Raw genomic sequence first — 27,972 nt, forward strand, 5'->3', positions numbered from 1 at the left:
TATGTTAGATGATGCCGAACTAGCCTTTTCCGATTCTTACCCAGCTTGGGTTTTCAGATTTAAGGTTGCAGCATTAAAACAAATTAACCCTTTTTATTGCGATATTCTGGTAGTAACTGAGATCCCAGCTGAGATAGTGGCTACTACTTGAAACACCTGTCTGCTGTCAATGACCACCTTTTTGTGTGAGTCAGTGGTGTGGGTGAAACCAAGGGGACTAGCTAAATGTTATATTTACTCACTTGTTGTTCCAGCTCTTCCGATTCTGTTTGTCAGGTGTCATTTCAATGGTTACTGACAACTTTCATGTGCAAATCAGGTTTTCTTATTGGTATGTAGGTGTGGCCTTCCATACCCTCCATGCAACTATTAGACACCAATAGCTGGGTCTTATTAAAAAAAAAAAAAATACATAAAAAAAAAATACTGTATATGTAAATGTACAATAGAATATTATTATAGTATTTCTGTAGGCAATTAATTTGTACATGCTGTGTGACCTATTGGCAACTAATAATGACAACAGTACCATATGGACATGGGAGTCTGGCTGCTGGTAAATTTGTGACCTAATTATGTTTCCATTTTTTTTTAAATTGAATTCATAGATGCCAGGAACTACAAAGATTGGAGAACAATTCACGCACACATTCACCTTTAAGAACGGGCATCCTCACTGACAAATGCAAGCTACATATTAAAGGGCTGGGTCTGTTCAGCCTGGAGACTTTCAATCAAGGGTAAGATAGCACTTTAAGACTGTAGTGGACAGGCATTGCAAATGATTCCTTATTGTTTTCACATCAGCAAAATGCAAGTATACTTTGGTATGAACTCAGAAAGTATATTTCTTTGTTTCCAAGGAACATGACAGCTGATGGGATCTTCAGATCCTAAATCCTGTGCACGCCCTGGAGAAGCTGGGAGGGTGAGATCATTGCAAATATCAACCCGGACCAGATCAATGGACGTACCATTGAGAAATCCACCAACACTAACTGGACATGACACCCGAGACATGCCAATAGCGGGTGTGCTGTGGAACTGACAACTGAAATGAAAGGAACAGGGTGGAGATAAGAAGAGGGGTGTTCAATACATTCTGAGCCTAGGTCAAAGTAATCTGCGTGCTTTCTAAATGTACAATTGCTAACAAAATAATTTTTGACTTCTCCAAGAACACAGGACAGATTTTATGAAAGCAACAGCTTTTTTTTATTTATTATTTGAATTGAAGACATACCCCATAATTTGTATCGCCTCCTGTCATTGTTTTTAAGCATCTGCCTCCCCTCCACCATGGACTGGCTTCCGGTTCCTGGGGGTTGTTGTGGGGTCAGGTCCACTAACCATCCTTTTCCCTATTGACCCACATCCTGGCATCCTCCATTATGTTTTGAATTCAATAAAAGCTTTGAAGTTATATTTTGACTTCTTTGTGTAACTTAAAAATACATCAGCACATTTACCACCATACTGGCTGCTTTGGCATATACAGTACATTAGTATTAGCTTTTACCAACTGTTCCCTCAATACTCGATAATGGGGGATAAATTATAGCACTGCAGGACATTTTAAGTCTAAAAACTTACTTTTTTCTATCTCTGGGTAGTACAGACTTCAGATTTTTAATTGTATCCTGTCGTTTATAAAATAAAAACAATAAAAAACAGACATTTGAAAAAAAAAAGTAATTTCAGTAAATTAGTAATTTTGTTAATTAGCCAACTTGGCATGAATGTTTAGATACAATATATAATGTATGATTGCTTTTTTTCAATTATTACCATTCAAAAGCACAACATCTAATTTGCAGGGGGGGATATAACCATCAACCCAAACATCCTCACAGTGTATGCTGCATCAAATTATCAATGGAAAATTATAAATATTTCAGGATCAGTTATTCTTACACTTGCATTAGGGAGCTACATGTTCCAAACAAGTTTTATCGATTTTGTTTTTGTGGTCACCTTAACTAAGCAGTCACCTGCTTCTATCAACCAGTAAACCCACAAAGACATCTTTGTCATATTATAATTGTTATTTGTGTTCTAATATTATAAGCGCAACTTGGAATTACCAGCACAGACCAGGAACAACCCAGTCAGCCATGCAGATATGCCTTTACCTGGTGGACCTTTATTGATCTTGCAGGTTACATAACATTAAAACCAATTTTGGATCTATACTTTTAAACTACAAATCTGATCATTTAGTCAAGTGTCTTCTTAAATAGATGTTAAGGAACTGTATAGGAATTGTATAATTTGTTGGATGCCACCTATTCAATTTTCCTCCTGTCTTTAATTAACTTGTTTTTTTTTTTTATGTAGAAAAAACAGTTGTTCATTTGACAATAACACAAACCAAAAAACTAAGACATAATGCAATGTCCCTCAAACTCTCTCCAGTTGTTTTTCTGTTTTGTAACATTAACGTGGCTACTGGAGGTCAATTTGAAAAGAAACCACATTGTGTCCCTGTGAAAAGGCTATATTCTGAGGTTTTTAATACTGCAGCATCTCAATTAAACTGTTTTCGACTTTCAAGCAAATTGGCCTCACATTATACAGTGATGCAATAACACCTACACCTGTAAGATACATTAGAATACCTTTTACGGAGTATGGGGTTAGTCCTTAAATCTTGTTGGACATTATATTTGCTGGCTCCACGTGGCAGGTTTATGGCTTGGCTCACAAGTTCACTTTCTATTTCTGTTTTCAGAAAGGGTAAGTAAGCATACTGAGCACCTTGTCAGTTACCTCAAGTTATTTTTGAGTTCAAGTATAAAAGCAGTTAAGGCACAGATTATATTGGTCCCCTCAGGTTTGAGTATACTTTAGGTAACAATACAGATCCAGTAACAGGAAAGTTCTTAGCATTCCTCCAGGACTTCAATGACATCCTCCCTGATGATCTCTCCCTCCGCAGCATGGACCCGAGTGGACGGCCTCTTCTCACAGCTCAGGCCAGAGAAAGGGCTGAACCAGCCCAGGGACAGGGGGCCCCCAAAGACAGCCTTCATCCCCTCCCAGCACCTCTTCCTCTCCCAAGTGGGAGTCTCGCCTTTAAGCCGTTCTATTCCCTGGGAGAGAAATAACTGAATTACACTTAAAACAAAAAATAGGTGTAAAGAAGTAACGTGTAAGCAAAATGAAAGTGAAACATACCTTGCAGTATACCAGTTGTTGTAAATCTGAAATACAACATTGCTGTATTCCAGACTATAAAATGGCAAGGATAGAGGCACCAATCTCATACAAGTGACCCCACCTGTGTAAATATGTCACCATACTAGCACAGCTGAGCACTTTTAAAACCACTTTCCCTCATTCACAAAAAACCCAATGGCAGATATTGGACCACACAAACACACTGTCGTGTTATTGCTTTCTTATGTCAATTGTTGTGGGCTCAAGGCTCTGGTCTTGCAGGCCCAAATTTGCCCACATGCACAGCTTTGAGAACCACTTGTCTATGGGGTAGAGCGGCACACAGCATATTGAGGCTGAAGACTGTTCCTGAAGACAGGTGTGCTCTTCTAAATATAATGCACACTGGCTAATGGTTTGAAATTGTAAAACAGGCACCAACATAGCAATGACAATATTTGTATTTTACTATACAAAAGGTACTTTTACTTAACTGCCCATTGGAGCCGGCGCACTGAAACTGCACCCAAATCAAAAGTGATAAGGACATTTATCTGCACAGTCACTTAAAATAAGAATGAGATGAAGCTGATTTGGACCAAAACTGCAACTGCTGTGTTTAGAACCTAACCCTAATCATGTAAACGTAATATTCCCCACAGACACAAAGCACAGCAAAAAGTACTAATCTATGAAAACTAACAGCTATTTAACAAAACAAACAGCCAGGAAAAAACTAAATGAAGCCAAAAACTTTGCATGCAGTGAACCAAATTCAAACTTACATTTCTAATACTACCACCAAATTGAAAAGAAATACAGCATTACTTAATATCTAGATAATTTTCAAAGGCATGTGCTTCTGTAGTTTGGGACAGCTCTGTTTTAACACTACTGTGTGTCTGTGGGGTCTATTTAATTGATCTAAACAGGGCTGGATCTAAATACCAATACTTTTTAACTATAATCCAGTTTCCCCCAAATGTGATTTAGTCACCTGCTTATTAACATTACTTCAGTCAATAAAAATAGCTCCATCACAAACATCCCGTCATGGCTGTAAATTCAAAAGAATAGAATAATAAATGTCAGTGAATGGTTTGAGTGGTATTTAAGCGCTAGATGCACATTATTATTTTAAAGTGACTGATTTACAGTAAGCGGAAAAACTTTTTGTGTTTTCAAGACGCATGTAAAAATGTAAGCATGACACATAGATGGACAAATGCATGGATCCCCCCCGTCCCCATACATCCCCAACATCTAATACTCTCAATAATTTATGCTAAATAATGTTAATAGAAAATGACATCACAATGGGATAAGTAGTTTCACAGATCTATGGTACAGTGTGACATACATAAGCCTCCACTTCATCAGGTTTATACAGTTTAGGCACAGATATTAAGATCTCCACAGTTTAGATTGTTTAAATAAACCTGCCTCTCCCGTCCCCATGTGTCATCAAAATCCACTTTTGATTGGATCAGCTTATGAAATCACAATATTATTAGCATGCAGAGAAGAGTGGGTACCTCCCTAACACCAATTTCCAGATTTCATTTGGATGCTGTTTGATGCCACTGCAGACAGGCCATTCCATGACATGCCAAAGGGAAAGAGAAAAAAAGCAATTCTTTGGAAAAAAGTGTTTATTGCATTTATTTTCAAAGTGGACGTAGTTGAAAGAACATACACATAATTTAGATAAACACTTTAAAGAAAAGCACATTGTGAATACTTCATTTACAAGACAGAAAGGAAACCACTCCCTTAGTGAAAACTGAATTACTGTATCTGAGCAAGCTGTTATTTTTCAAGGTTTTTCAACATTTTAAGGGTTTTTTTTTTCATTAAAATAGAGAATATATAGATATATATATATATATATATATATATATATTATATATTATATATATATATATCTATATATATATATATATATCATATATATCCTATAGTATATATATCCTATAGTCTTGACTTCCATGTAGTGCATGCTGATGAATGGAAAATATCAATCTATAGAACTTGGTTTGTTGAAATGGCACAATAATAAAAACAGCAAACATTATTTGTATATGTAAAGTCCCTGATGTCACATGTAAACATTTCTGTCACAGTCAACAGATTTATTAAAAGTTTAGGCAAAATTACACATTAAAAAACAACGCAATGCATGCATGGATTTTAAAGGCTTATGCACGTGCCAATGTATTGTTTGTTTGTTTTCCCAATTGGGTCCCTTGATGATTTTCAACCAAGACTTACTATAACAATTAACAAATATTGACCAAGAATGATCGCTTACAATACAGCCCAAAAACAGCACCTTTTATACATTTTTCAGTGACTATATAAGAACCAGCAGTATTTGTTAATAAATGATTTAGGTAAGTCTGTTCTCCACATCTAAAAATGTTGTGTACCGCTTCTGAAACAAAAAAGCAAGGTCCCACTAACTCCCAGTTTACCAATTCTACACTGCAAGATGAGTTTCCAGGGGAACATTGCCCTATGAGACTAATCGTATGTGTACTGAAGATGTAACCAATCACATATTGTACAGTATAATATTATCCAAACAGAACAGTGGCCTACTTTCACTAACACATCTCATGAGATTTCACATGCTTTAGCTAACCAGCTGTGGGGTATGTGATTATTACCGTATCTGTCATTTTAAATACTTTACAGGTCATGCTCGACTGGATAAATCAAACCACCTCAAAAATATGACGTAAAACAAAAACCTTAGCAATGTAGAGTAACAGAACACAGTTTAAGGTTTGTTTTTTTTTATGTAGCAAGATATGGTCCCTATTCACAAAATTTTAAGGACTATTTTAATTAATGTCTTGTTTTTTTAAGCCCATTTTGATTAAGTTGGCAGTTCAAACTAATGTTTATTTTCATTTTTTAAAGGACAACCTTCGAGTAACCTGAGAGAATGTTTATGAAAACATTCCTGAAAGTTTTCTTAATAGGACTATGTAAACAAAACAACCCCCCCAAAAAATAAATGACACTATGACACAATTTGTTTGATAAGGCTGTATATTTTAAAGCGATCATTTTAATTAATATCCAAACTGTGGGTTCTCCCGACTGTCAACACAAGCCTTTGACTTCTATGTACTATTTCAAAGTGTTTCTAGCTCGCACCCTATTACCTGTCGGCCTCTTAATTGACTACCCCCATCTGAAAAACTTCTCAAAATTGCAGGACAGAATGTAGTTCTATACACTATATGGGTAAAACTCCTGGCGCCTCGGATTTCAATAAACAAGACAGGAGGGCTAACTAATACATCCTCCCAGGGGTTTTATAAATGTATGTCCTCAAAGAGATTTATAATGTGACATTAAATTTGTTTTTACATTACCTAATTCGTACTGAGTAAAATGTTATTTATTTGTGTTTTTGGTAGGTTTCCTAATTGTTGATAGCCCAACTGATTACTTCTTGATTGAGAAGTAATTGAGATAGGTATTGTAGAGGGATGGTTGGCTAGACTACAAGGTATAAGCAATGTTAGGTGTGTGGGTTACTATCATTTTGCACATTAGTACGAATGCAACATCCATAATTTTAGGAGTACTGACGCAGGAAGACATGTTAGTTTGTCAGACATTTGTTCTTCAAAGGTGACTTGTTAGCAACAGGAGAGAAGAAATTAAGAAGAGCAACAGATCTGTTTCAGTAACCCTGTATCAGTAAATTAATTTTCAGTTCCAACAAAGTAGCAAACCGAAAGCTTTGTTCATAATTGACGAGTGGCCCAAGAACAGAAATCAGTTTGTTCTCCATAAAATTATTACCAGCAGTGAATGTTTGACTTTGTTGCTGGAAACAGCATTATCAAGAACAAAGTGATTTTTTTTTTTCTTTTTCTTTTACTTTTTTGGAATTTGAAAAACATGTTGGCTAATTTAAAGTTAATATTTGTTACTGTGATGTTAAATGAACGGTGAGCAGAGGTTAAGTGGAACTGCAGTCTTAATGCTTAACGAGAGGTCTACACCAACTCACAATTTTCCTTTGTTTAAAAATCTCCACAGAGTATAAGTACTTTAAACCTCCTGGACAGAACTGAATCTACTCACATTTTAAAATTACCCATTTCTGTCCTGGAGTTTTAAAAATGTATTAAAAGTTAATAGATGCAGAAGCAAACCTGTTTATTTTTCTGTGAAATGTACCCATTGCTGTGTAATATGTAGTTCACTGTGAAAATTCCAGTTTCTGATAGAACAAATTAATATAAAAAAAAAGAAAATGTGGCACTATAAATGCAGCAAGCGTTTACTTTACTGACACACTACATGTCACATTTAGGGACCTGGCAGCCACTTCAGTTTGTTTTGGGTAGATGGTTAAACACACTGCCTATAGCTGCACAATTTCTTTAAAATGCCTTCAACGAAAAAGACATCAGTTGCATCAAAGCTTGGAAAGGTATTTTTGTTAAAGATAGCTCTGTCCAGTACAGGAAAGGAACATTTCTAGTGTCTCCTGTTATTTCTATTTACGGTTTTTACTTTTTGATAAATAGAACGTCTTTAAAAATGTGGACATAAAAACCAAAATATTGCGCAAGCTAGCATTTGCTGTTATTCAGGTAAGTATTTCAATATTTAGAAACATATTTGTATAATAACTAAAGACCACGTTAAGCTGTTGTGCCATTTTCCAGTCTGCTTGTCTTTAGCTGCAAACAGGAAATGTAGAACCTACTTTTGCAGATTTTTCATCCCTATCCTAAGCAAACTTGAATCACATTGTTTGTAGTGGTAGAGCAGTTTCTTGCCAAATGATTTTATTGCTCTCTTTTGTACAGAGCCTGTGATGCGGTCAGGCTGGCAGTTCGCAATACGTGGTCAAGAAAACACTGTTATTGGCCTCCAACATCCTCCTGTATTAAAATACCACAAATAACTGTATTTAAAATGATGTCACATGTATGTATTTAGCGTTTGTGGAAAGCACAATCATCCCAGATGTACCAAACCTGGCAGCTGGAGCCATTCTACTGTACTATGGGTCACAGGGGAAACCAGCACTACATATGACTACCATTTGTTGATTAACATGGTCTCTTTCAACAAAAACTTTGACATGCCTTATGTAACAAAAATTTTACCATGTGGATAGGGCTTTGGTTTCTATGCAAAATACATTGCATCAAAACGAACAATCTCCCATAAAAAAAGAAGCTGCACTAGAAAAATGGCAGGATGCAGCATTTCCCTAGGGGCATTCAATCTGATCTCATGAATGACAGTGTTGGAAATGAAACAAGTAACAGTGCACATCAGCTTCTCGTAGCGTTTCTCTGTGTGCGTCATTATGTGCAATACCAGAAGAAAGGCTCCTTTTGAATGATGTAATATTTAGATTTGCCACCATATACACCAATTAAATAGGTGTCCTAGGGCAGTCTCCTTAGTGCTCTCTCAAATTATTTTGCTCAACAACCTTGACATTTTTAAATATATAACACTGCACTGTGGGTGAATTTAAATTCAGATTGACTCCACTGTCTTCAACATGCTTTAAAGTTGGTTATTTTGTAGTTCATATTAAAAGGAAAAACATTTTGCATTCCCACATAGACATGATGGTTTCGCAAAGAAGAGTCAAGTAGCCCGTACACTAAACGTCACATTAATGATGACTGTGGAGAGCTGTGTGGAAACCCAGCCAGTGACTCCGCCAGCCCAATCTACTCTCTCTCCCACTACTGTATGTGGATGAGCCAGCTGGACCATTTTTACATGACTAGAACTGTATGAGAAAGGTACTGGCATTTTGGAATCTCTAGACATGCTCAAAGCCAAGTAAGACTGAATAAAAAAGGGTGAGAACTCAACTTTGCAGCAAACCAAACCCAGAACAACTGCAAACAAACAATAGTAATAATACAAATACAAAAATATAGAATGACATTTGAAACTATTTACCTTTTAATAAAACTATTTGGTGAACACTTTTATGTTACAGTTTTATAGTCATACCCAGGGCACGGAGTCTTCTTAAATCTACTGGGAAACTGCCTCTAACACACTTTCTAAACACCAGGTACTGCTTTGAACCAAGAAAAAAATGTCCATGCAGGTTAGTGCAGACGTTTAGAAAGTAACATGTACATATCCACCAGAGAGCTTTATTTTAAGAGACAAAACAAAAACACCATATTCTGTATTGCTTGAATTCAGCCTGTTACCACAGCATACGTTACAATAGAGGGTCTTGTTATTAAGGTAGACAGCATTAGCGTCAGAGCCTGTAAACAAGCCGTGCTGCAGAAATAAGCAACAAACAAACTGGGCTAGTTATTTATTAATTAGCATTTTTTTATATATATATATATATATATATATATATATATATATATATATATATATATATATATATATATATATATATATATATAGGCCATTATAGATGTTAATGATGATTATAAGGGATTGGAGCTACTTTTCTACATATGAAGATGACTAATAGATAAGCATTTGAAAAGCACAAAAATCTAGAAGATGGAAAGTTGTTTCACCTTCAATAGACAAGTGCATTTTCAGAAATATACCTTATGGTAGTTCCATTAAAGGTGAAACACCTTCCACATTAAATATTTCTATTTGGTCGTCACTTGCAGGTGCAATTCCCGTCTTATACAACCATTTTTTCAGCTTGTTAACTGAGCCAGCAAAGGGAGCTACACATCAGACGATCAACAATTTAACATCTGGAGGTCCTGTTATATCACACAGTCATCTTGACCCCCACTAACAAAAGGGAAAAAGGGAAGTGGACACGAAGTGGTGGATTAACTGCCCATTACGGCCACCATAACTTTCTATGCTGTATTCCAAGTGACTATACAATTAATCCACGATTTTTAAACGAAACCTGGCTTTTAAAACACATTTATTTAAAACAGGTGTAGTAACAAAGTTTAGGCAGACAGAACAGATGTGTGTCTAAAGCAGGCCTCAGTTGATAAAACCATGAAACCACAAATCTTATCTATCTTAAAACAATTCTAATTAAAAAAAACTGAAAAGAAAGGTTTTTAAAATACATTATTGGTACACAGTTAAACCTTAAAATAAATTGCATAAGGGTACGACAAGTATGGAGCAACTTACTAGGTACTTATTTATGAAGTTCAATAGGTTGCTTGCAATTTATTTTTAATACAAAATTATTATATACCTGTGTGTAGATAGACAGAGATAGATAGATAGATAGACCCCAGTAATACGTAGTAGTAATCTTTCCCCATTGTTATAGAAATAAATTAGAAATCAAACAGAAAAAAAGGCTTGAGTTGGCATTGTGGTTAACAGAAGGACAGCAGTTTAGTTAATACATCGACAGCTCCAGACAAAGAAAGTTGTCAAGATTTCACAAACGCAGATTAAGAGGACTATTAGTTTCCCCTGCAACTGCAGTAAATTAATAATAATAATAAAAAATTAGACCGTAGTTTGATGTCAAGGTTACAATAATTTGAAATGTAGTGAGTGGTAGTGGTGTTGCCCTGATGTATACAATGGCAATTCTCTCTCTCTCGCTCTCTCACTCTCTCTCTCTGCGTTTTTCAGACAACATATTGATAGGGGTCTGATTTGCCATGGTCGGGCGTCGCAAAAGGGCTAAGCCATGCTATAGAAAAGGGGTGGCCAAACACTGCTTTCATGTTCATCCATTTCGTTTTTTTAGCCCATCTTCTCTCTTCCCTTTTCAACTGCTCTATCCCCTGAAAATGAGAAACAACCAGAACTTCAGTAAAATCACTTTGCTTCTCCTCTTCTTTCAACTCCCCTTGTTGCTGTTCCATTATCCTTTCCCGCCTCAGCGGTACTGAGAAGCCCCCTCCTTGGCAGCAACAACAATCAAGATGGCTCATTTTGTAGGGTGACAACAAGACAGTGGTGTTGACCTTCACCATTAAGGGGAAATGCTTGATTTGTTCAGGGAGGGAAAATGTTACACTGTAGATATTTAAATACAAAATGGTTCAACAGGCATAATAAAAATGTCAAACAGATAGTGGCATCTAATCAAACTGGAATCACATTCAGGCGTTATTTGCCAGATTACAACATTTTATTTTGTGGAACTTGATTAATTTCTATTTTTTTTAAATTATTCAAGCACTAAAATTAAAGAAACAACTAGATGCATAACAAACAAGCAAAAACCAACTTTTTATACAGACCTCCTTGTGCTAAAAACTTTGCAAAGGAATCAAGAATCATAACTGAAACAAACATTTACCACTTCCCTTCCCAAAATTGAAACCATTCTTGGATTAGGCTCAGAACTGCTTTGTTTAAATTAGTAATAACTGTGGAGAAGAACATGTCCATGTGCTTTAAAAGAGCATCTTGGTACGGATATACAATATCAGAGTTATTTGAACTAATTCATTCTTGTTTATAATCACACTGCATATAATTTTCCGTTTCAGCTATTATATTCTGGTGACCTATTAAAACTCAGCCATTGAAAGCTCCCCTGTGGCCTCAGAGGAGCTCTGTAACTCGTACCGTATTCTGTTCAGCTGGTACACCACAGTGTTAAACTGTGGTATTTCCAACTGTATCTGCTAGGGACAGAGGGGCAGGTTAATGGTGGAAACAGACAGGCAAGCTCTATAGAGGCCACAGGGGCATTTTAAAAAGTGAGCTGGATGTGGTGACTGTACTATAGCTTTTAAAATGCTATCAAGTACAGCTGTAAAAATATAAATCGTATGATTCAGATGTATTGTATAAAATGTTTTATAAAAAATAAAAATAATCTGAGACTAATGGAAAAAGCATTTTTTTCTGGATCTACATATTCAGTTTTAAATTTGGAAATGTCCAATTTTGGAAGGAGGGAAGGGTTTAAATTAGTAGGTTTTGACAAAGGAGGGCTACTTAACTTCACTCACACAGTTGCAGACAAAGATATGAAAAATGAGAGAGAATTTTAGTTTAGTAGGGTTAAAAGACAGCAAAAACAGCACTGTTAACAAATAGCATGCAGCAAACAGCTTTAAAAAGCGTGGTCAATTTACGCAAAGTGTATAGTAAAAAAGGTCTTTACAACCCTGGCAGACAAACAAACAAGAAGTGCTGGTACATTGAACATATTTCAATAATTTGACTAATGATGGGATTCTCATACAACCAAGGGTGGATTTAATCAAACATTACAGCCGATTTATGACCCACATTCAATCAAAGGGACTGTATGTATGTATGTGTGTGTGTGTGTGTGCATCTATACACAAACACACACACACTAAAAAAACACTAACTTCTAAATTAACCTTTACTTTAAATTCAACAATGCTGAAAACCCAGAAACCCTAAATATAATGTAAAAAAGAAATAAAACAAAGATTGTTCATAAGGAGCCACTAGTGTTATCCACGGGATGTTTGCATGAGAGACAACAAAAAAATATCCATTCTCAGTTCTTGTGAATATTTTGCTACTAAACTATTTCACAGATTGATGTTGTTCTGTGAAAATATGTCACATTTACTAAAATAAAAATGCTTTTTAAAATGACAAGATTCCCATTAGGCTTATTTTATTTTAAATTCTATAGATTTTTGTATGTATTATTATGCAGGACAGCCACTATAAGATTGTTACCTTTATTAAAAATGTGCAGGGACGAATCTACTGATTAATCAACTAATGCCCTTAAAGTTATTACTGATCAAAAATTGTATATTATATATTATATATATATATATATATATATTATATATATATATATATATATATACACACACACACACACACACACACACACACACACACACACACACACACACACACACACACACTTTTTACATTTTCTTTTGAAATCATTAAGGCATTCGTGCACAGCAAAGCTTTTTCCAAAACGAGTTAATTAGTGAACAGCAGTGACATATAAACCATGTATACTTTGCTTGATGATGCTCGTAGAGACAAGGTTGGTCGCACACTTAGAAATATCTTCTTCTTTTAGACTTAACAGATAATAATTATATGCAGATTCCTCTTAAATTCGTACAAAACAAAACGCATTATTATTGAAACAAAACAAAAAACAAACACAATGCGCTTCGACACATAGTGTATCTTCATCAGGTGTTGCAGTGATTGTCAATTCAAAAAACACCACTTTATTAGATATAACAGACACCAATCAATCCATTAATTAAACTATTAATTGGATAATGGCCATAGACATCATTTAAAATTCCAGATGACAATTTTCACCTCATAGCATTCATTAATTAAAAATGGTTTTAGAATCAATTGTTAAGTATGTTTTTCCCAATATCCCATATATACAGTTGCATAGCTTGGAGCAAAAGCAGAGCACATGGCTGTGCCTTTAAATAAGAAGTAATTTAATCCCAACATAAATTTAGTTATGGTATTAATGAAACTGCCTCGAACCCACTCATACGGATGTTTTGGAAAAGACATATTGATGTGTTACTAATATGGACGAGATCTGAGACTGATCTATTTTTGTTTAGAGATTACATAAACAATCCCAATTGAACTTAAAAATGTACTATGGACTATAGCCAGACAAATACATTTTCTAGATTTGTTAATTTCAGTAAATGATGAGGGTTCTCTTAATGCTCTATTTTTCATAACTCAACACATCGGAATACAATTTTGCATGCTGATAGAGATCACCCAAAACATTTGATCAAAAATATACCATATGGTCAATTTGTACGGCAAAAAAAAAATATAGTGATATGTTAAAATGAAAGCTAAAGTCATGCAGGCTCACTTTCGATCTCGGAGTATAGCAAGAACTTAATTGATACCACTTTTAGCAGAACTGAAATAAAAGAACATAGTGACTGAGCTTATAGAAACTATAAAGATTAATGATTCAACTACACAAGAAAGATTAACTTCTGTCATGGAGTATAATAATATGACCAATATGATCCTCAACTTCATCCTTTCATTACCTCTCCACCTAGATGTTGTTTTAGACATGGTAGGAATATTAAGGATGTGTTAGTCGCTTCTATATATATAATCAATACCATCTAATAACAATTGGCTTACTAAAACAGTACATGGTAACTTTTGGTGTGGAACATGTGTTCATTGTTCTAACACGCACAATACCAAATATTCTTATCATCCACACTCTGGTCCTAAATACAGTACCAGTCAAAAGTTTGAGTACACCTGCTTGAAACCAGGTTTTTTCATGATTATCTATGCTTTTAACTGTATAAACTTGTCTATAAACACATAATATTTCATTATATGATACGTGTACTTATATAAGCTGATAATCATAAGTGAATTGCATTCAAAAATGTAATTTTTAAATGAAAATGTAAATCTTGTCAATTTCAATGAAATGGTCACCTAAAGCAAGGGGATTTCAGTCTGAAGCCCAAGTCAGTTAAAAGTCTGAAATGTGTATAACATGATGTTAGAACACTGGCCTAAGTATAAAAGTGTCTTTGTTAGATGTTCTCTGAGTTAACTATCATGTTACCTAATTAACCTTTTGTCACCAATTATTGTTAACAGGTGAGGGTCCGTGATTACTATAAATATAGGTAGCATAGGCACAAGTTTGTCATTCCTGAATGTAAGGGAGCAGAAAATGGCAAAATACGCTCAGTTAAGCAAAGAAAAAAATACAGTCTGTAATTACTTTAAGAAATGAAGGTCAATGTTTAAGACAAATTGCAAGAACTTTGCAAGTGTCTGTAACAGCTGTGGCCAAGACCATCAAACGATTTGAAGAAACTGCCGCTCATGAGGACCGAACAAGGTCAGGCAGGCCAAGAATGACCTCAGAAGCAGAGCTCAGCTAAATGCTACTAGAAGTACAGATGTTTCAATATCAACTGTTCAGAAGAGATTGCGTGAAGCTGGCCTAACTGGAAGAATTGCTGCAAAGAAACCATTGTTAAGAGTGCAGAATAAGAGGAAGAGACTTGCCTGGGGCAAAAAACACAGAAACTGGACGTTTGAGGAGTGGAAGTCGGTCTTATGGACCGATGAGTCAAAATGCGAAATATTTGGGTCCAACCGTCGAGTATTTGTAAGATACAGAGAGGGTGAGCGCATGAGTTCTGTATGTGTGGTTCCCACTGTCAAGCACGGAGGAGGCAGTGTCATTGTCTGGGGTTGCTTTGCTGGTGACAGAGTTGGTGATCTTTACCAAGTCCATGGCAAGCTCAACTAGCATGGCTATTGGGCAGTCCATCATTCTTCAGCAAGATAATGACCCGAAACACACCTCAAAGTTGTACAAGATCTGGCGAAGAAGGAAAGTGAAGGACAACTCAATCTAATGACCTGACCTGCCCAGTCTCCAGACCTCAATCCCATAGAACTGTATGGACGAACTGGACAGAAGAGTCAAAGCAAAGCTACCCACAAGTGCCCTACATCTCTGGGAATTGCTGCAGAAGAGCTGGGAAGACATGTCGGTTGATTTCCTGATGAAACTTGTTAACCGAATGCCTCATTTTTGTGAGGCTGTTATTAAGGCAAAGGGTGGCTATTTTAAGGAATCCAAGATTTAGAGACAATTTTCAATTTTCTTGAACATTGCTTTGATACTCCTTATGTTTTGTTTTGTATATTGTAACATGTGTTTTAATTTTCAAGCATTTACAGAAACGTATGCGACGTAAAACATTGTCAATTATGAAAAAAACCTAGTTTCCAGCAAGTGTACTCAAACTTTTGACTGGTACTGTACATGATAGAAGGTTTTATCAACTGCATATAATCTTATAATGTGAATTCACTCAACACACATTTCCTGTTAGTGAGAATTATTCTGGAGCCTCCCAGGGAAGACAAAATAGCGCCTGCTGTTTTGGGACTACTGATCCTATGATGCATTTCGAGTTGCCATAGTGCTCGCGCATCAGTGCCATTTCCATGTAGCCACGCAAAAACGTATATTATCCTTGCAGACAAAAGCTGACTAAAACATAAAAGCTGCATCTCCCCGTTTTAAGTCAGGTTCAGTCTCAATGGTCAAGAGGACACTCGATTGGCAAGAATGCATACATCTTGCATACATACAAAAATGCATACAAAAAGTGATGGCTCGTGCCATACTGGAGAGCACGCTTTGAAGCAGACTCGTGTAGTAGATGCAATAATCACTGAGGAATGTATTGTCTCTAGAACTGTTATATACAAAAAAATAATAATAAAAAGGAGCAATGTCTTGACAGTCAGTTGACAGTGTTGTCTTAGTTTGTAGATGAAGGCAGGTCAAAAAGCAGCTCTGTATTTTTTTTTTTAACATTGAATCCACCCTTAAATTGTCAGCGCTGAACGGCAATGTTTTTAAAATCAAGGGAGCCTAAAAGCACTGTCCTCAACACAACCACATCTAACCACATGGAGGACATAGTAGTTTTACACTTTCAATTCTTTTCAATTAATGTAGTAAACTGTCTCTCTCTTTACAAAGAAACTGTAAATATCCTCCCCTGTCCTGGTCAATAAAGGAAACAAGACAAGCAGCACTGGATCAGCAGCTCATCTACAATGTACCTCAGATTGCCTCTGTGACAAAAGCTTGCTGTGAACTATATCCTACAGCACATGAAATAAACGCATCTCGTATATCATGTGGAAGAAACACTACCAGTAGCTTCCAGTTTAAAACCAATTACTAATAAACGAATATATTCATAAAACGTAACTTGGGAGTTATTTAACCCTTTCAACACTGCAGACCTGTTTGCAGGCTGAGCAAAGAACTCTTTTCAAATCTGAAGGCCGTTCTAGTACTGTATAGGACATATATCTCCACTCAAAACAGCAGACCAGTAAACTAATATACAAAGAACCCATCTATGCCAAATGTATTTATTTAAGTACAAGACACAAACTACTTAATTAGTTAGCCTAGGCTAGTATTTGCAAGTTGAAAAGAACACTTTTGATTTGATTTGTGTTTAATTTTCTGGATTGCAAAACCTTCAACAACACTTTCATGAACATAAAATTAATCAAATCATCATAACAGATTTTGAAAAATCATTCTGTAAGTAACTTGTGAATTAAATGTTTTTGTAACTATTCCTATATTACAGCGCCAGCTCAAATGCTCAGGCTTGAAATACACAGGATGTGTGTAACTTTGGTCATATACTGTACAATACCCTCCAGCAAGTATTGAAACAGATGAATAAACTCACTGGTGTGGAGAATGTTCACTGAATCACCCCGCACACCACCCTGTCAACAAATATCTTGGCATTTTCAGATAATTGCAAAAGATTTAAATCTCACAAATTCATGGTTGTCCCAACAGTTGTATATATTATTAGCAATTCTGAACAACTGAGAGGGACTTACCCCAAAACTGGATTTTGGTGACTGACATTAACTGTTTGTGATGTTTGTATGTAGATACTAAAATAGAAATCTCCCACCCCCATTTATTCATCTGATCCAATACTTACAGGCTAGTATATAAGCAAATGCTCTCCATGTGATTATGGTTCCTGCGACATTACAGTGAGAAAACTTAAGCCCTATACATTAACTAAGAAACAGAAACATCTATTCCAAGGGTTAAGGAAAAGGTGCAATGAGGTGGAAAGTGGCACTTACTGTTTCATCAGTACAAATTGAATGGATTTGGGTCCCAAACATCACAGATGTGAAAATGAGGAAAAGGAGCCCCTCAAAACACAACAGGATGAGCAGGATCACTGTCGCAGGAGGTGAGAAGGTACTGCACTCTGGGGAGAACACAGACATTTATACAGGGGTTTGGAGAGAACCGGCTATTTTAGTGTGGCTGGGTGGATAGGGGTGTGTCACTCTTAAGGGTACAGTCAAACCTTTCACAAATAGCTGAATGGAAATCAAACAGAGTTTATACTTAGAGACTTAAGAAAGTTATGCCAAGATTATATAGGGCTCTAGTTAGATATGTGTGTACTTAAATACAATGTACAGTTCTGGTCATCTCACAACAAAAAAAGACATTGTTGCACTTGGAAAAGGTACAGTGAAGGAGAATTAGACTAATCCCAGCACTACATGGTATAAGATACAGTATGGTAAAATATTTAAAGAATCCTGAAAGGAGTGGATAAGGTTAATTCAAGCTTCTGTTGCAAACACGCCAAAAAGAGGACTAAAAGGGCACAGAGTGAAAGTGTATTCAGAATGGAAGGTCCATTAGGATGTTGTTATTTTTATGCAGAGAATAAAATGTGTGTGACAGTCTACCAGGTAAAAACAAGAAACAGTCAGATACATACATTGAAAGTCTTTGTTTTAATTGTGACGTTCTTATTTTTTAAATTGCTTCCAGGCAGGAGTCATGTATAAATGTGCCATGCAGTCTTTTTAATGTTTCTGTTGCACTGTGCACGGGCAATGCAACATGTGGCAACACAAATTACAGAGCTGTTCAGCTAGAGTTCCAGCTAAGGGGCTGATTTTCAAAGCTTGATAACTAAATTATATATGGGTATGACATTTTAACTTACATATTCTTCCTCTTGTTTAGAGTCACTTTGTATATCAGCTTCTGTTTTAGTCACCATGTGGCATGACTTTTTAAAAGAAGTATAACACACCCCGGTGGTCTCTATAGAGCTCACAGAGCCTCTAGTGGAGGTAAGATACACAGTGCATCAGGAAGACATGTACTCACTAGGGGTAGAGTTGCAGGGGGACAGGTTCATAGTTACACTCAGATTTACTCAAAAGATTAGATGCGACTCTGAGAACGTGTGGTCTGACAGATTTGCATACCATACAGTATAGGACGGTAATGTATGCAAGTGCGTGTGTGTGTCCGTATGTGCTGTCGCCAACATGCACTTAAAAAGTCAAGAAATGAAAGTAGTAAGGGACTCGAGTGGTGCACCTGGTAAAGGCACTCCGAATGGAGTGCAGGATGCGCCCTATGGCCTGGCGGGGGTGGGGGTTGGTTGGCCAGGGTGTCCTTGGCTCACCGCGCACCAGCGACCCCTGTAGTCTGGCCGGGTGCCTGTGGGGTTGCCTGTAAGCTGCCCAGAGCTGCGTTGTCCTCCGACGCCGTAGCTCTAAGGTGGCTGCATAGTCTGCAGTGTGAAAGCAAGCGGTCGGCTTCGCTGCTCCAGAGTCAGTGCGGGGGTGGCTGCGGTGAGCTGAGCCTAAAAACAATTGGATATGCCAAATTGGGAAAAAATAATACAATTATTGGCGATTACTAAATAAAAAGATAAAAAAAAGTAAGTAGCATGAGTTGCCCATACCACAAACTCCTCAGTACTTTCTGGCATTAAGACTACATTTAAATTCTACCAAAAAAAGGTCTGATATAACTTACTTGCCCAGTCTTCTTCGAAGCAATAAAGGAAATGAAACACTACCATCACAAGGCAATGCAAGGATATCAGCGCTATATACATCTGAAACACAAATTGAATATCCACTTCAGCGATTGCAATAGAGGGTACATGCTGCATGCCGATGCATCCTACAGGGATGCTTTATACATTGCTAGTACAGCGTCTCATTATAGAAGAAATGTCATCTTTTCTCAAACTATACAAAAGAGATCCTACACTATATATATTACATAAACCATTCATTTAGATTTATGTTTTAAAATGTTAACGTAAATCAGGTGAGATGATAAAACACATTTTGTCTTTGATATCGTGAAAAAAAAAAAAAAAAGATCATTAAATAACATAATTAAAAAACCAAGAATTCAACTTCTTAGAACCAATTCGTGTTGTGGGCGGTTTCAGCTGTACTCACTGTAAACAGCACAAAGTACTTCTGGTTTTCCTCCCCTACGCAGTTATTGACCCAGGGGCAGTGGTGGTCCATCTTCCGAATACACCTCTTGCAAACACTGAGAAAAAAGAAAATGTTTGATAACATATACTGTGTGAATCAGGGATCCTAGGTGTCCGTTTGCTGCGGAATAAATTGAATTTTATATACATGGAAACACACAGATTTTCTGTGTTTTCTGAGATTTTTTTGTTTCACACTTGGGGAGGGGCAAAAAACATGCAAGGCTTTTTTGTTTGTTTGATAAAAAAACAAATCAATACATGAATGATATATAAACACTAATGCAGGCAAATTTATGTAAACATAACTGCTTCCAGTATTCAAGTTCAGTTTACTTCAGTATTCAGAGCTGTTCAAAGATGTCCGAAAACAATCAAAATCACCCCTAAAGATCAGGTCAACGAGTTTGGCAAGCACTAATTTCACGCTGATGGTAACGTGCTGTTACACTCGTAGATAGACCACTGTAGAACACACGGGAAGCACTAAACATAAATTGAATGCAAGGAATTCAGTAGACTAAGAATGGCTTCCTTTGTTTAGAGATGCCATTTTAAATACAGAACAAACTCAGAAAAAATGCTTGTCATTAAAACTATTATCCTATCGTGGAACTGATACCATAAAATGCCTACTACAGGCATGAACACACACAGTGCACCAATGAAGCGCCAGATCGAACAAGAACAAAACCCCGCTCCAGTGCCAATCTTTCTGTTGCACCAATTAGAAAAGCTACTTGGAGACAATTGCCAACCCCTTCCTTTTTATAATATTGGTCCTTACTGTGGCACTAGAGCAGTCTGATACACGACGGATACTGATGATAAAATACTAAACTTAATGCATAAAAAAAAATATGCGTTTGATGAGATTTGTCACATGACCGGTTAGACGTCTAGCATATTATTCAACGTTTTAACACTTTTTTGGAGTTCATACATTTAAATTTCCCATCCCTACTATTTTGACCCACTTTACGCCAGCTAAGCACGTTTTTTGGCAGAAATATGGGTGTTTTGCAGCTGCAAATGACTTTGCATGTATCCTTACATCAGCCCCACAGTGTTTAAATTGGAGAGTGAATTAGTCAATGACTCAAAACCTTATCTGGAGTGCTGCCCTCTATTAATCTATGGACCACTGTGCTAACCGTCTCACATGTGTTATTTTGTGTATTGACCCAAAGTATTTGTTCAAATAGAAAAATATTTAAGTTTAATAAGGCAATGTTTACCACTACACCAGATAGACAGTCTTGCAGTCTTTATTTCATTCTTCCTGCTCCAACAAAAAGCTCTAAAAACCAGCTGTAACCCTAACCTAATTTGACATCTTTCAGAAGAGCTTCTTAGTTTCACCTAATAGTCTGCATTATTCTGGTTACACCATTCTGTTTGCTTCAAATCTTTACCATCTGTTATAATCAGTTATTAAAATTACAAAAAGGTTATGCAAGTTTAAATCTTACTCAAGGTTATCTATAAATGGTTACAAATGTCCGTGTCTGAATCTGTGGGCTAACGCTGCCACCAAACATTTCAATACAAAGTCCAGACACATGCTATAGAGTACCTCCTTCTCACTAACTTTTCACTTGCCTTTGTCTGTGGAAGGTCATAGAAACTCTTGTTTTTAACCCTATCCTAATACCACCTTAAGTTAAATAAAAAATACAGAGCATAACAACATTTCATAATCTGGAAACTGATCAATGCACATTTTATTATGGGTCTAAAAACAGCAAAATCAGCTCTTAGCAGGACAGAATGGATTCAGCTCCAGATAATTAAAAAAAAAAAAAATAATAAACAGGAAAAGACGTTTGGGAATTCGGTTTAGCCATGTTAAGCAAAAGAAAACAAGACAGCAAGGAATTCATTGAATCACTGTACTGTTAAAAAGCTTATACAATATTTTTTTGCTGCCCTCAAAGCCAGTTTGTGTTTGTGTGCAGGCTTTCTTCTTGTTGTTTCTGTCCAGGGTTAACACCCACAGTGCAAACAAACCTGTTGGATTACTTTGGCGTAGGCTGAGAAAGCAGGTAAGAACTGTTTGTGGAATGCTATTTAGTAAATTCCCAAACACTGTATTACAGTGCTTTGTTTTACAATGATTGTAACTGATTTTTATAGACACAGTTACATACCTAACATTGTTAATGTATAATGCCCCAACGTTTACAAAGCAACTACTAGGAAGTACAGTGATTTCCTCTGAAATATGATTAATGAATACATTAGTCAAGGTATTTCTGATATTTTATATACACACCAAAGTAGCTCTTTAATGACTCTTGAACTAGCAGAGTGGTCCCTGATGTTCCCAGGTTGCAGTCTGAGCTACATATTCAACTGATTGGTCGGACACCCACAATCACACCCCTTTCAATCTCTGACAAAGCTTGGCTTCCACCCATTTTCAGGCCAACTAACTAATTGCTCTAGGTCTGATACATTACTTACTTTGCTGACTTGCAAACTTAATTTTCTAATAAAGTGGCCACACCTTGGACATCACCAAATAAACAACTGGTAAAAGATCCCTTTTAAACTGGCACTACTACTACATTGGCTTATACTGGACTTTCTGGTGGCTAGCTGTTTGCTCTTCGTAAACACGTCTACTGTATAAAACCTGTTCTGTACAAGCCCTTGTTCACACTGGTCCCTACCTGCAGTGATGGGCTCGGTCCGGCTTGATGCTGCAGCACTTGGGACACTTGTAGACCACCTGGCCTGGTTTCAGCTGTAAACTTTCAATAAACTCCTTCGTGGCATTCCCTTTTGGCACTGCTCCCTAGAAGTGAAGAAAGAGGACAACCAATGAAAAGTACAGGATGCTATCCGGATCAATGTTGCACAGCATGACCCTGAATCCCTAAATGCATACATCACATTAGATTATAATACAAAAGTCTGATATTTTGGCCATGTTGATGGGTGTACTGTACTTTAATGCATAAAGGCGTGTCACTAATTTGCTGCCTACGTCCCCGTCCCCCCCTATTTGAAATGGCCAATTATTATTTATTTATGCTTGGCTCACTGCTATCACCCCTGTGCTGACTCCGGAGCGGCGAAGATGAACACACGCTGTCCTCCGAAGCGTGTGCCGTCAGACACCAGCTTCTTTACACACTGCAGACTCACCATGCAGCCACCCAGGAGCTACAGAGTAGGAGGACAACGCAGCTCCCGGGCAGCTAACAGGCAAACCCAGAGGCGCCCGGCCAGACTACAGGAGTCACTGGTGCGCGGTGAGCCGAGGACACCCTGGTCGACCTAGACACCAACTGAGTGCCGCCTCGTGGGAACTCCCATCCACGGTCGGCTGTGGAATAGCCCAGACTCGAAACGGCGACGTCCAGGCTATAGGGTGCATCCTGCACCCACGCAGAGCGCCTTTACTGGATGCGCCACTTGGGAGCCCCTAGTATTTTTTGTTGTCAAATAGTGGAATAACAAATGAGCACTATATTGAATTGCTAGCTTTAATAGAAGTTATATTAGTTATGGTTTAGGACCTTCACCTAGAGCTCTCCTACAGTGCATCCCTTGGTTGGAATGTGTTGTACAGCTGGTATTTCTGGGTTATCATAAGTTAAGATTGTACATGTGTGTGATTTTATAGGTGTGTAAAATCAACAGGCTCAATAGAAGCCCATGCTCCCCCCAAAGTGAAGTTCAGCAGGAGTACTCACCGGGTCTGTCAGCATGGCTCTGAAGTGGGAGGCCAAGGCGAGGAAGGCCAGCACATTGAAAAGGACTCCATTGATTATGCTGTACACTAGGCTCTTGGAGGGCACCAGCATGACGAACAGCACCACAAACTCTGCGTAAAAGACCAGCAGCCAGGTGATAACGCCGCAGACGATGCCGCAGCCATCCTGGATGAACCACATGCTGTCCGTGGTGGCGCGAGGGGGGGGAGGCACACACTGGTCAGGCTGCAGGTAGCCGGCTTGCCTCTCGATATCCCTGCACCGGTGAGCCGGGCTGCGCATTCTAGGATGCGCGGTCCATTGTCGCACTGCAGAAAACAAAACAAACAAAAAAAACCACACTGAGACAAATACATATAAAAATGTTTGACTACGGGCATCAAGGTTACAATCAGTGATAGGCTGTGATAAATGGGGTGGGATATTACACGAATACTGAATTCAGATGTGTCTCAGTGGAAAACTTTTACCCTAAATGGTTGAAAAAGCGACACAGCAGGCAATGATGCCCAGACTGGAGGTCACCTTTTTAATCCCAGGGGAACTGCTTTCCACTATAGGGTGAAAACTGCAGTCAATATCTGTTTAATTAAACAGGACAAACCATTTTGGTCATGTGACCTTGCATTAGCCAACGGGGTTGGAACTTTCAATTTTAACGGTTTAATAAATTGTGGCACTGACTAGTAACCACTTACCAACATTTAATTCCAATCCAGTATAGTGCCTTGTTCCATCATTGTCATTATAATTGATCGCTCCAGCATCTTGTTTCAACCACTTTTTTTAATTGAACCCAAACAGACAACTAAGGACCTTAGGGGGAACGAGGTCCAGGACTGGAATAGAATGATACTGGTGAAAGATACACTGTTTCGCCTTCAGTACACCAAGAGCAAGAAATACAAGAACTGTATTAACTAATGGAACAGCTGTGGCAATACCCTGGATTAACACATCTGGCTTTATGTCTGCACCCTCTTGACTGCTGATGTACTGTACACAGAGGAATCACCAAGACTTTACATTTAATTGTAATGTTTTTGGGGATTTGCACCATTACACACCCCTTAACTGCACTTTGTTGGTTCGTGTTTACTTTATTTTAATACTGCTATACTGAAGCAGGGGTGCAAATCGTTTTGGTGCTAAACTGCTTTGTTTAAACTGTATTAGACAGAATTGTGTGCTATATATTTATATGTATAATCGCTTAAGCCGAAAATTGCAATATTAAGAAACTAAAGACTGCAGACCAGAGTAGCCATAATGTTTGACATATTAACAAAACAATAGCTCATGAATTCAGCTACACTCAATAGTTATAAAGAAAGCTGTGCACATTGTTGATTCATTGTATTGATGGATTCGATTTACAGTTAGCTGCAACAACTGATTTGGAATTACCTTAAATCCGTTACAGGCATCTAATCAACAAGGATGTTTTTTTTAAAACATGTTTAACTTTTGCAGTAAAATGAAGAGGCTTAAGAACACGAAACGTTATTTTACAATCTTTGTAAAACATAAAATGTTTATTGTTACCCGTTAAGTCTACTATTGCCCACATACCTTTTTCACTTGCTGATTTAACTGATAATTGGGTAAAATGTGCACTGCGAAAACATGCCTGCAACCAGTTTCTGCAGTTAAACTTCCCACACAAACCTTCTCTCCTGTGTATGATGAGAAGTGTGGGTGGGTCATGTGAGTAGTCCAGACCCAATGAAAAACTATCACCTACGTTGCTAAAGAATTACAAAAATAAAGAAAACATGTCTACTGCTGGTGTCAGGAATTTATCGTTGCTGGCGCTATATGATAATCAGCCTATTACAGTATGTAATCTCAAAAGGGAAGAGGAGCTGCATTCAATTAGTAACTGGAATCAGCTTCTGCGTTACGGTATTATCAGGTCCTACCTCACTATTTATTTTATTTTATTTTACACAGTTCCAGTAATGACTACCCACTGTTGTTCCATGGCCACTCCCCTGTGGCACTAAAGCTACTGTGAGGCACAAGAAAGTTAAACCTCCTGCAAAAGTGATTAACAGGCTGACCTAGTTTATAGTTACACAGTTGGATCTCTGCCCAATTGGACACCACTCCCAGTTCACATTCTGGATGGCTGATATAGTGTGCTTTATTACTATCAATTTGTAATGTTATATTATCACAACTGCTTACATGTATCTTTCCAGTGCCAAGATGACACGCCCCCCACACCACTATACCACGACTTTCATACTCAATTATTAATGTTGCCTAATTGCTGCACCCCAGCGATTAGAAGGACTGACAATTAACAGAAAATCTTTGTTGTCAGTCAAGCTGAACGCCTCTTTTCACTCTTTGAACCAAAGCAACGTATGCTACTAAACTACTAAACCATCGAGGGGAGGCCCAGTCTGGCTAATCCTCTAAAGCCTAAACCACCTCCAGCCAATTTTCCTCCCTAACACACTGGTGGCCGACGCAGTGCTCCCTGTGGGTCCCCAACCAAGATAGTCAACTTACCACAGACAGGATTCACAAAGGGAACTCTCATTGAACTGGCTCACTGCAGGGTAGGGCCTTTACTAGATGAGCCACTGGTCACATGAAGCAGATGACCCTACACTCCTCCATATTGGAACACTGAAGTCTGGCGACTTCTGAGAGATGGTGGTGCAATCAAACAACTAGACTAGAATCTCCCTGAATGACCATCACAAGATTTAATTGTAAACCATCCTCCTAGATGTCATAATGGGATAAAAAACAGTGACTGAAACTACAGATGTTCTATAATGAGAGCCAAGGCGTTTGGTGTGTTCTAGAATGTTACAGGAGAGTATACACTTAGAATATTTATCATTTTGTGCAGCTACGATGGGTCTCCAATGAGGAAGAAGAAATTGTGCTCTCCTACAATTAACTCCCAGTACAAAATATGATAATGGTTCTCTAATTCATATGTAAATGAGTCCTGAGGTTTTGGTCTGCTCCTATATATACATAAAATAAAGCCACATTGGTAGGCTGTGGACTGTAGTATTCAGATGGGAAAGTTCCCCTAAAGAACAGTATCAATCCTTGTTTAGAACAGATATTGCGCTGTGATACTGTGATGCAGGTTAACTCACATGATTCATTCTACTGTAGATTAATGCATCGAACTGCACTGTGGCAATATAGGGGATGACAGATAATAAACTAGCCATGCAAATAATTGACAAGGTAAAATTAATGATAATATATAAATTACTGTATAATTTAATGCAATTCATTTAGGCCATTAAAATTAGCAATAAAAAAGTATTATTTGTTACAATCAGGCCTCCCTCATTTTACATTGTGTTCCTTGAGAAGGTCTAAGACAAGGTGCACAGGTATGTACCATTCAGGTGGGTACTGTAGGCAACTGTCCTTATTCCCAGCCCCAACCAGCATGGTGCACCAAAATGCCATTCACGAGAAACATTCAGGTGTGTTTGCTGTCTATGCTGCCAAGTCAAGCCATGGAGGCATTAAGCCACAGTATGGATGAATGGATACTGTAAAACTGATTTGTGGTAATACTAATGAATGTGAATTACTATAGAGAGATGTATCAAATTCTAAACATATATAAACACGGGGAATAAATCGTTACTTTGTCACATTCTGTGCTACTGCATTACTGTGCTGTATAATTGAGCGGTTTACTTAACAACATGCAAACGCAGGGAACGTTGACAATGCAGTACAAACTCAAAATGGAATTTCAGAGCAGAATCTCTAGGGAATAACATAACAAAAACCTTGAACGAAAAAGAACTTCCCCTTCCATGCGATGACAGCTGACAGATATTTCTGAAACGATCATACGTACCTGTTTTAATGTGTATTGATGACACTGTATTCTGCAAAGCGTTGCCCCGCAATGTTTAGTTGTTGTATCAACCCCACAACTGCACTGCTGTGTGAATACAATTTCAACGTCACACACCCTTTCTCGACCACCACCCTTTTTTCTGATACCGTCGCACGGTTCCTTATTAAGTATCAATATATTTGCGGTTTTAATACAGATCTGTTCGACTACACGCTCTTCTTTTACACATAAGGAGGATATGACATTCTCTCGAACCGAGTACGGCCTCTTCCTGCTGTGTAAAATACCCCTCTGAAACAAACGAACCAGGAAGTCTGAAGCATGAAGCGAGACTTCCTGTCTCTGGCGACAGTTAGTTACCGTGTTGAAGCCAAACTTCTTTTCATAG

The 27,972-nt window shown here is 37.6% G+C and overlaps 1 protein-coding gene across 3 annotated transcripts; it reads right to left on the minus strand.

Moving 5' to 3' along the window:
• Positions 1–892: 892 nt before the first annotated feature.
• On the minus strand, positions 893–27,915 carry LOC121314743 (palmitoyltransferase ZDHHC3). 3 transcript variants are annotated; one of them, XM_041248376.1, is made up of 7 exons: positions 27,582–27,915; positions 23,705–24,033; positions 22,676–22,800; positions 19,960–20,056; positions 19,523–19,604; positions 17,806–17,936; positions 893–3,092 (listed from the first exon to the last, which is right to left on the minus strand). In XM_041248376.1, exons 2-7 carry the CDS (start codon positions 24,005–24,007, stop codon positions 2,883–2,885), a joined length of 948 nt encoding a protein of 315 aa, XP_041104310.1. In that variant the 5' UTR covers positions 24,008–24,033; positions 27,582–27,915; the 3' UTR covers positions 893–2,882. The 3 variants fall into 3 exon arrangements, with proteins under 3 accessions (XP_041104310.1, XP_041104312.1, XP_041104311.1); XM_041248378.1 differs by lacking the exon at positions 893–3,092 and adding an exon at positions 9,553–10,925 and having other exon boundaries at positions 27,582–27,914; XM_041248377.1 differs by lacking the exons at positions 893–3,092; positions 17,806–17,936 and adding an exon at positions 18,655–19,346.
• Between the last annotated feature and the right edge of the window lie 57 nt (positions 27,916–27,972).

Source organism: Polyodon spathula, chromosome 4 (genome assembly GCF_017654505.1).
Source record: "Polyodon spathula isolate WHYD16114869_AA chromosome 4, ASM1765450v1, whole genome shotgun sequence".
In the NCBI taxonomy this organism is placed as follows: Eukaryota; Metazoa; Chordata; class Actinopteri; order Acipenseriformes; family Polyodontidae; genus Polyodon; species Polyodon spathula.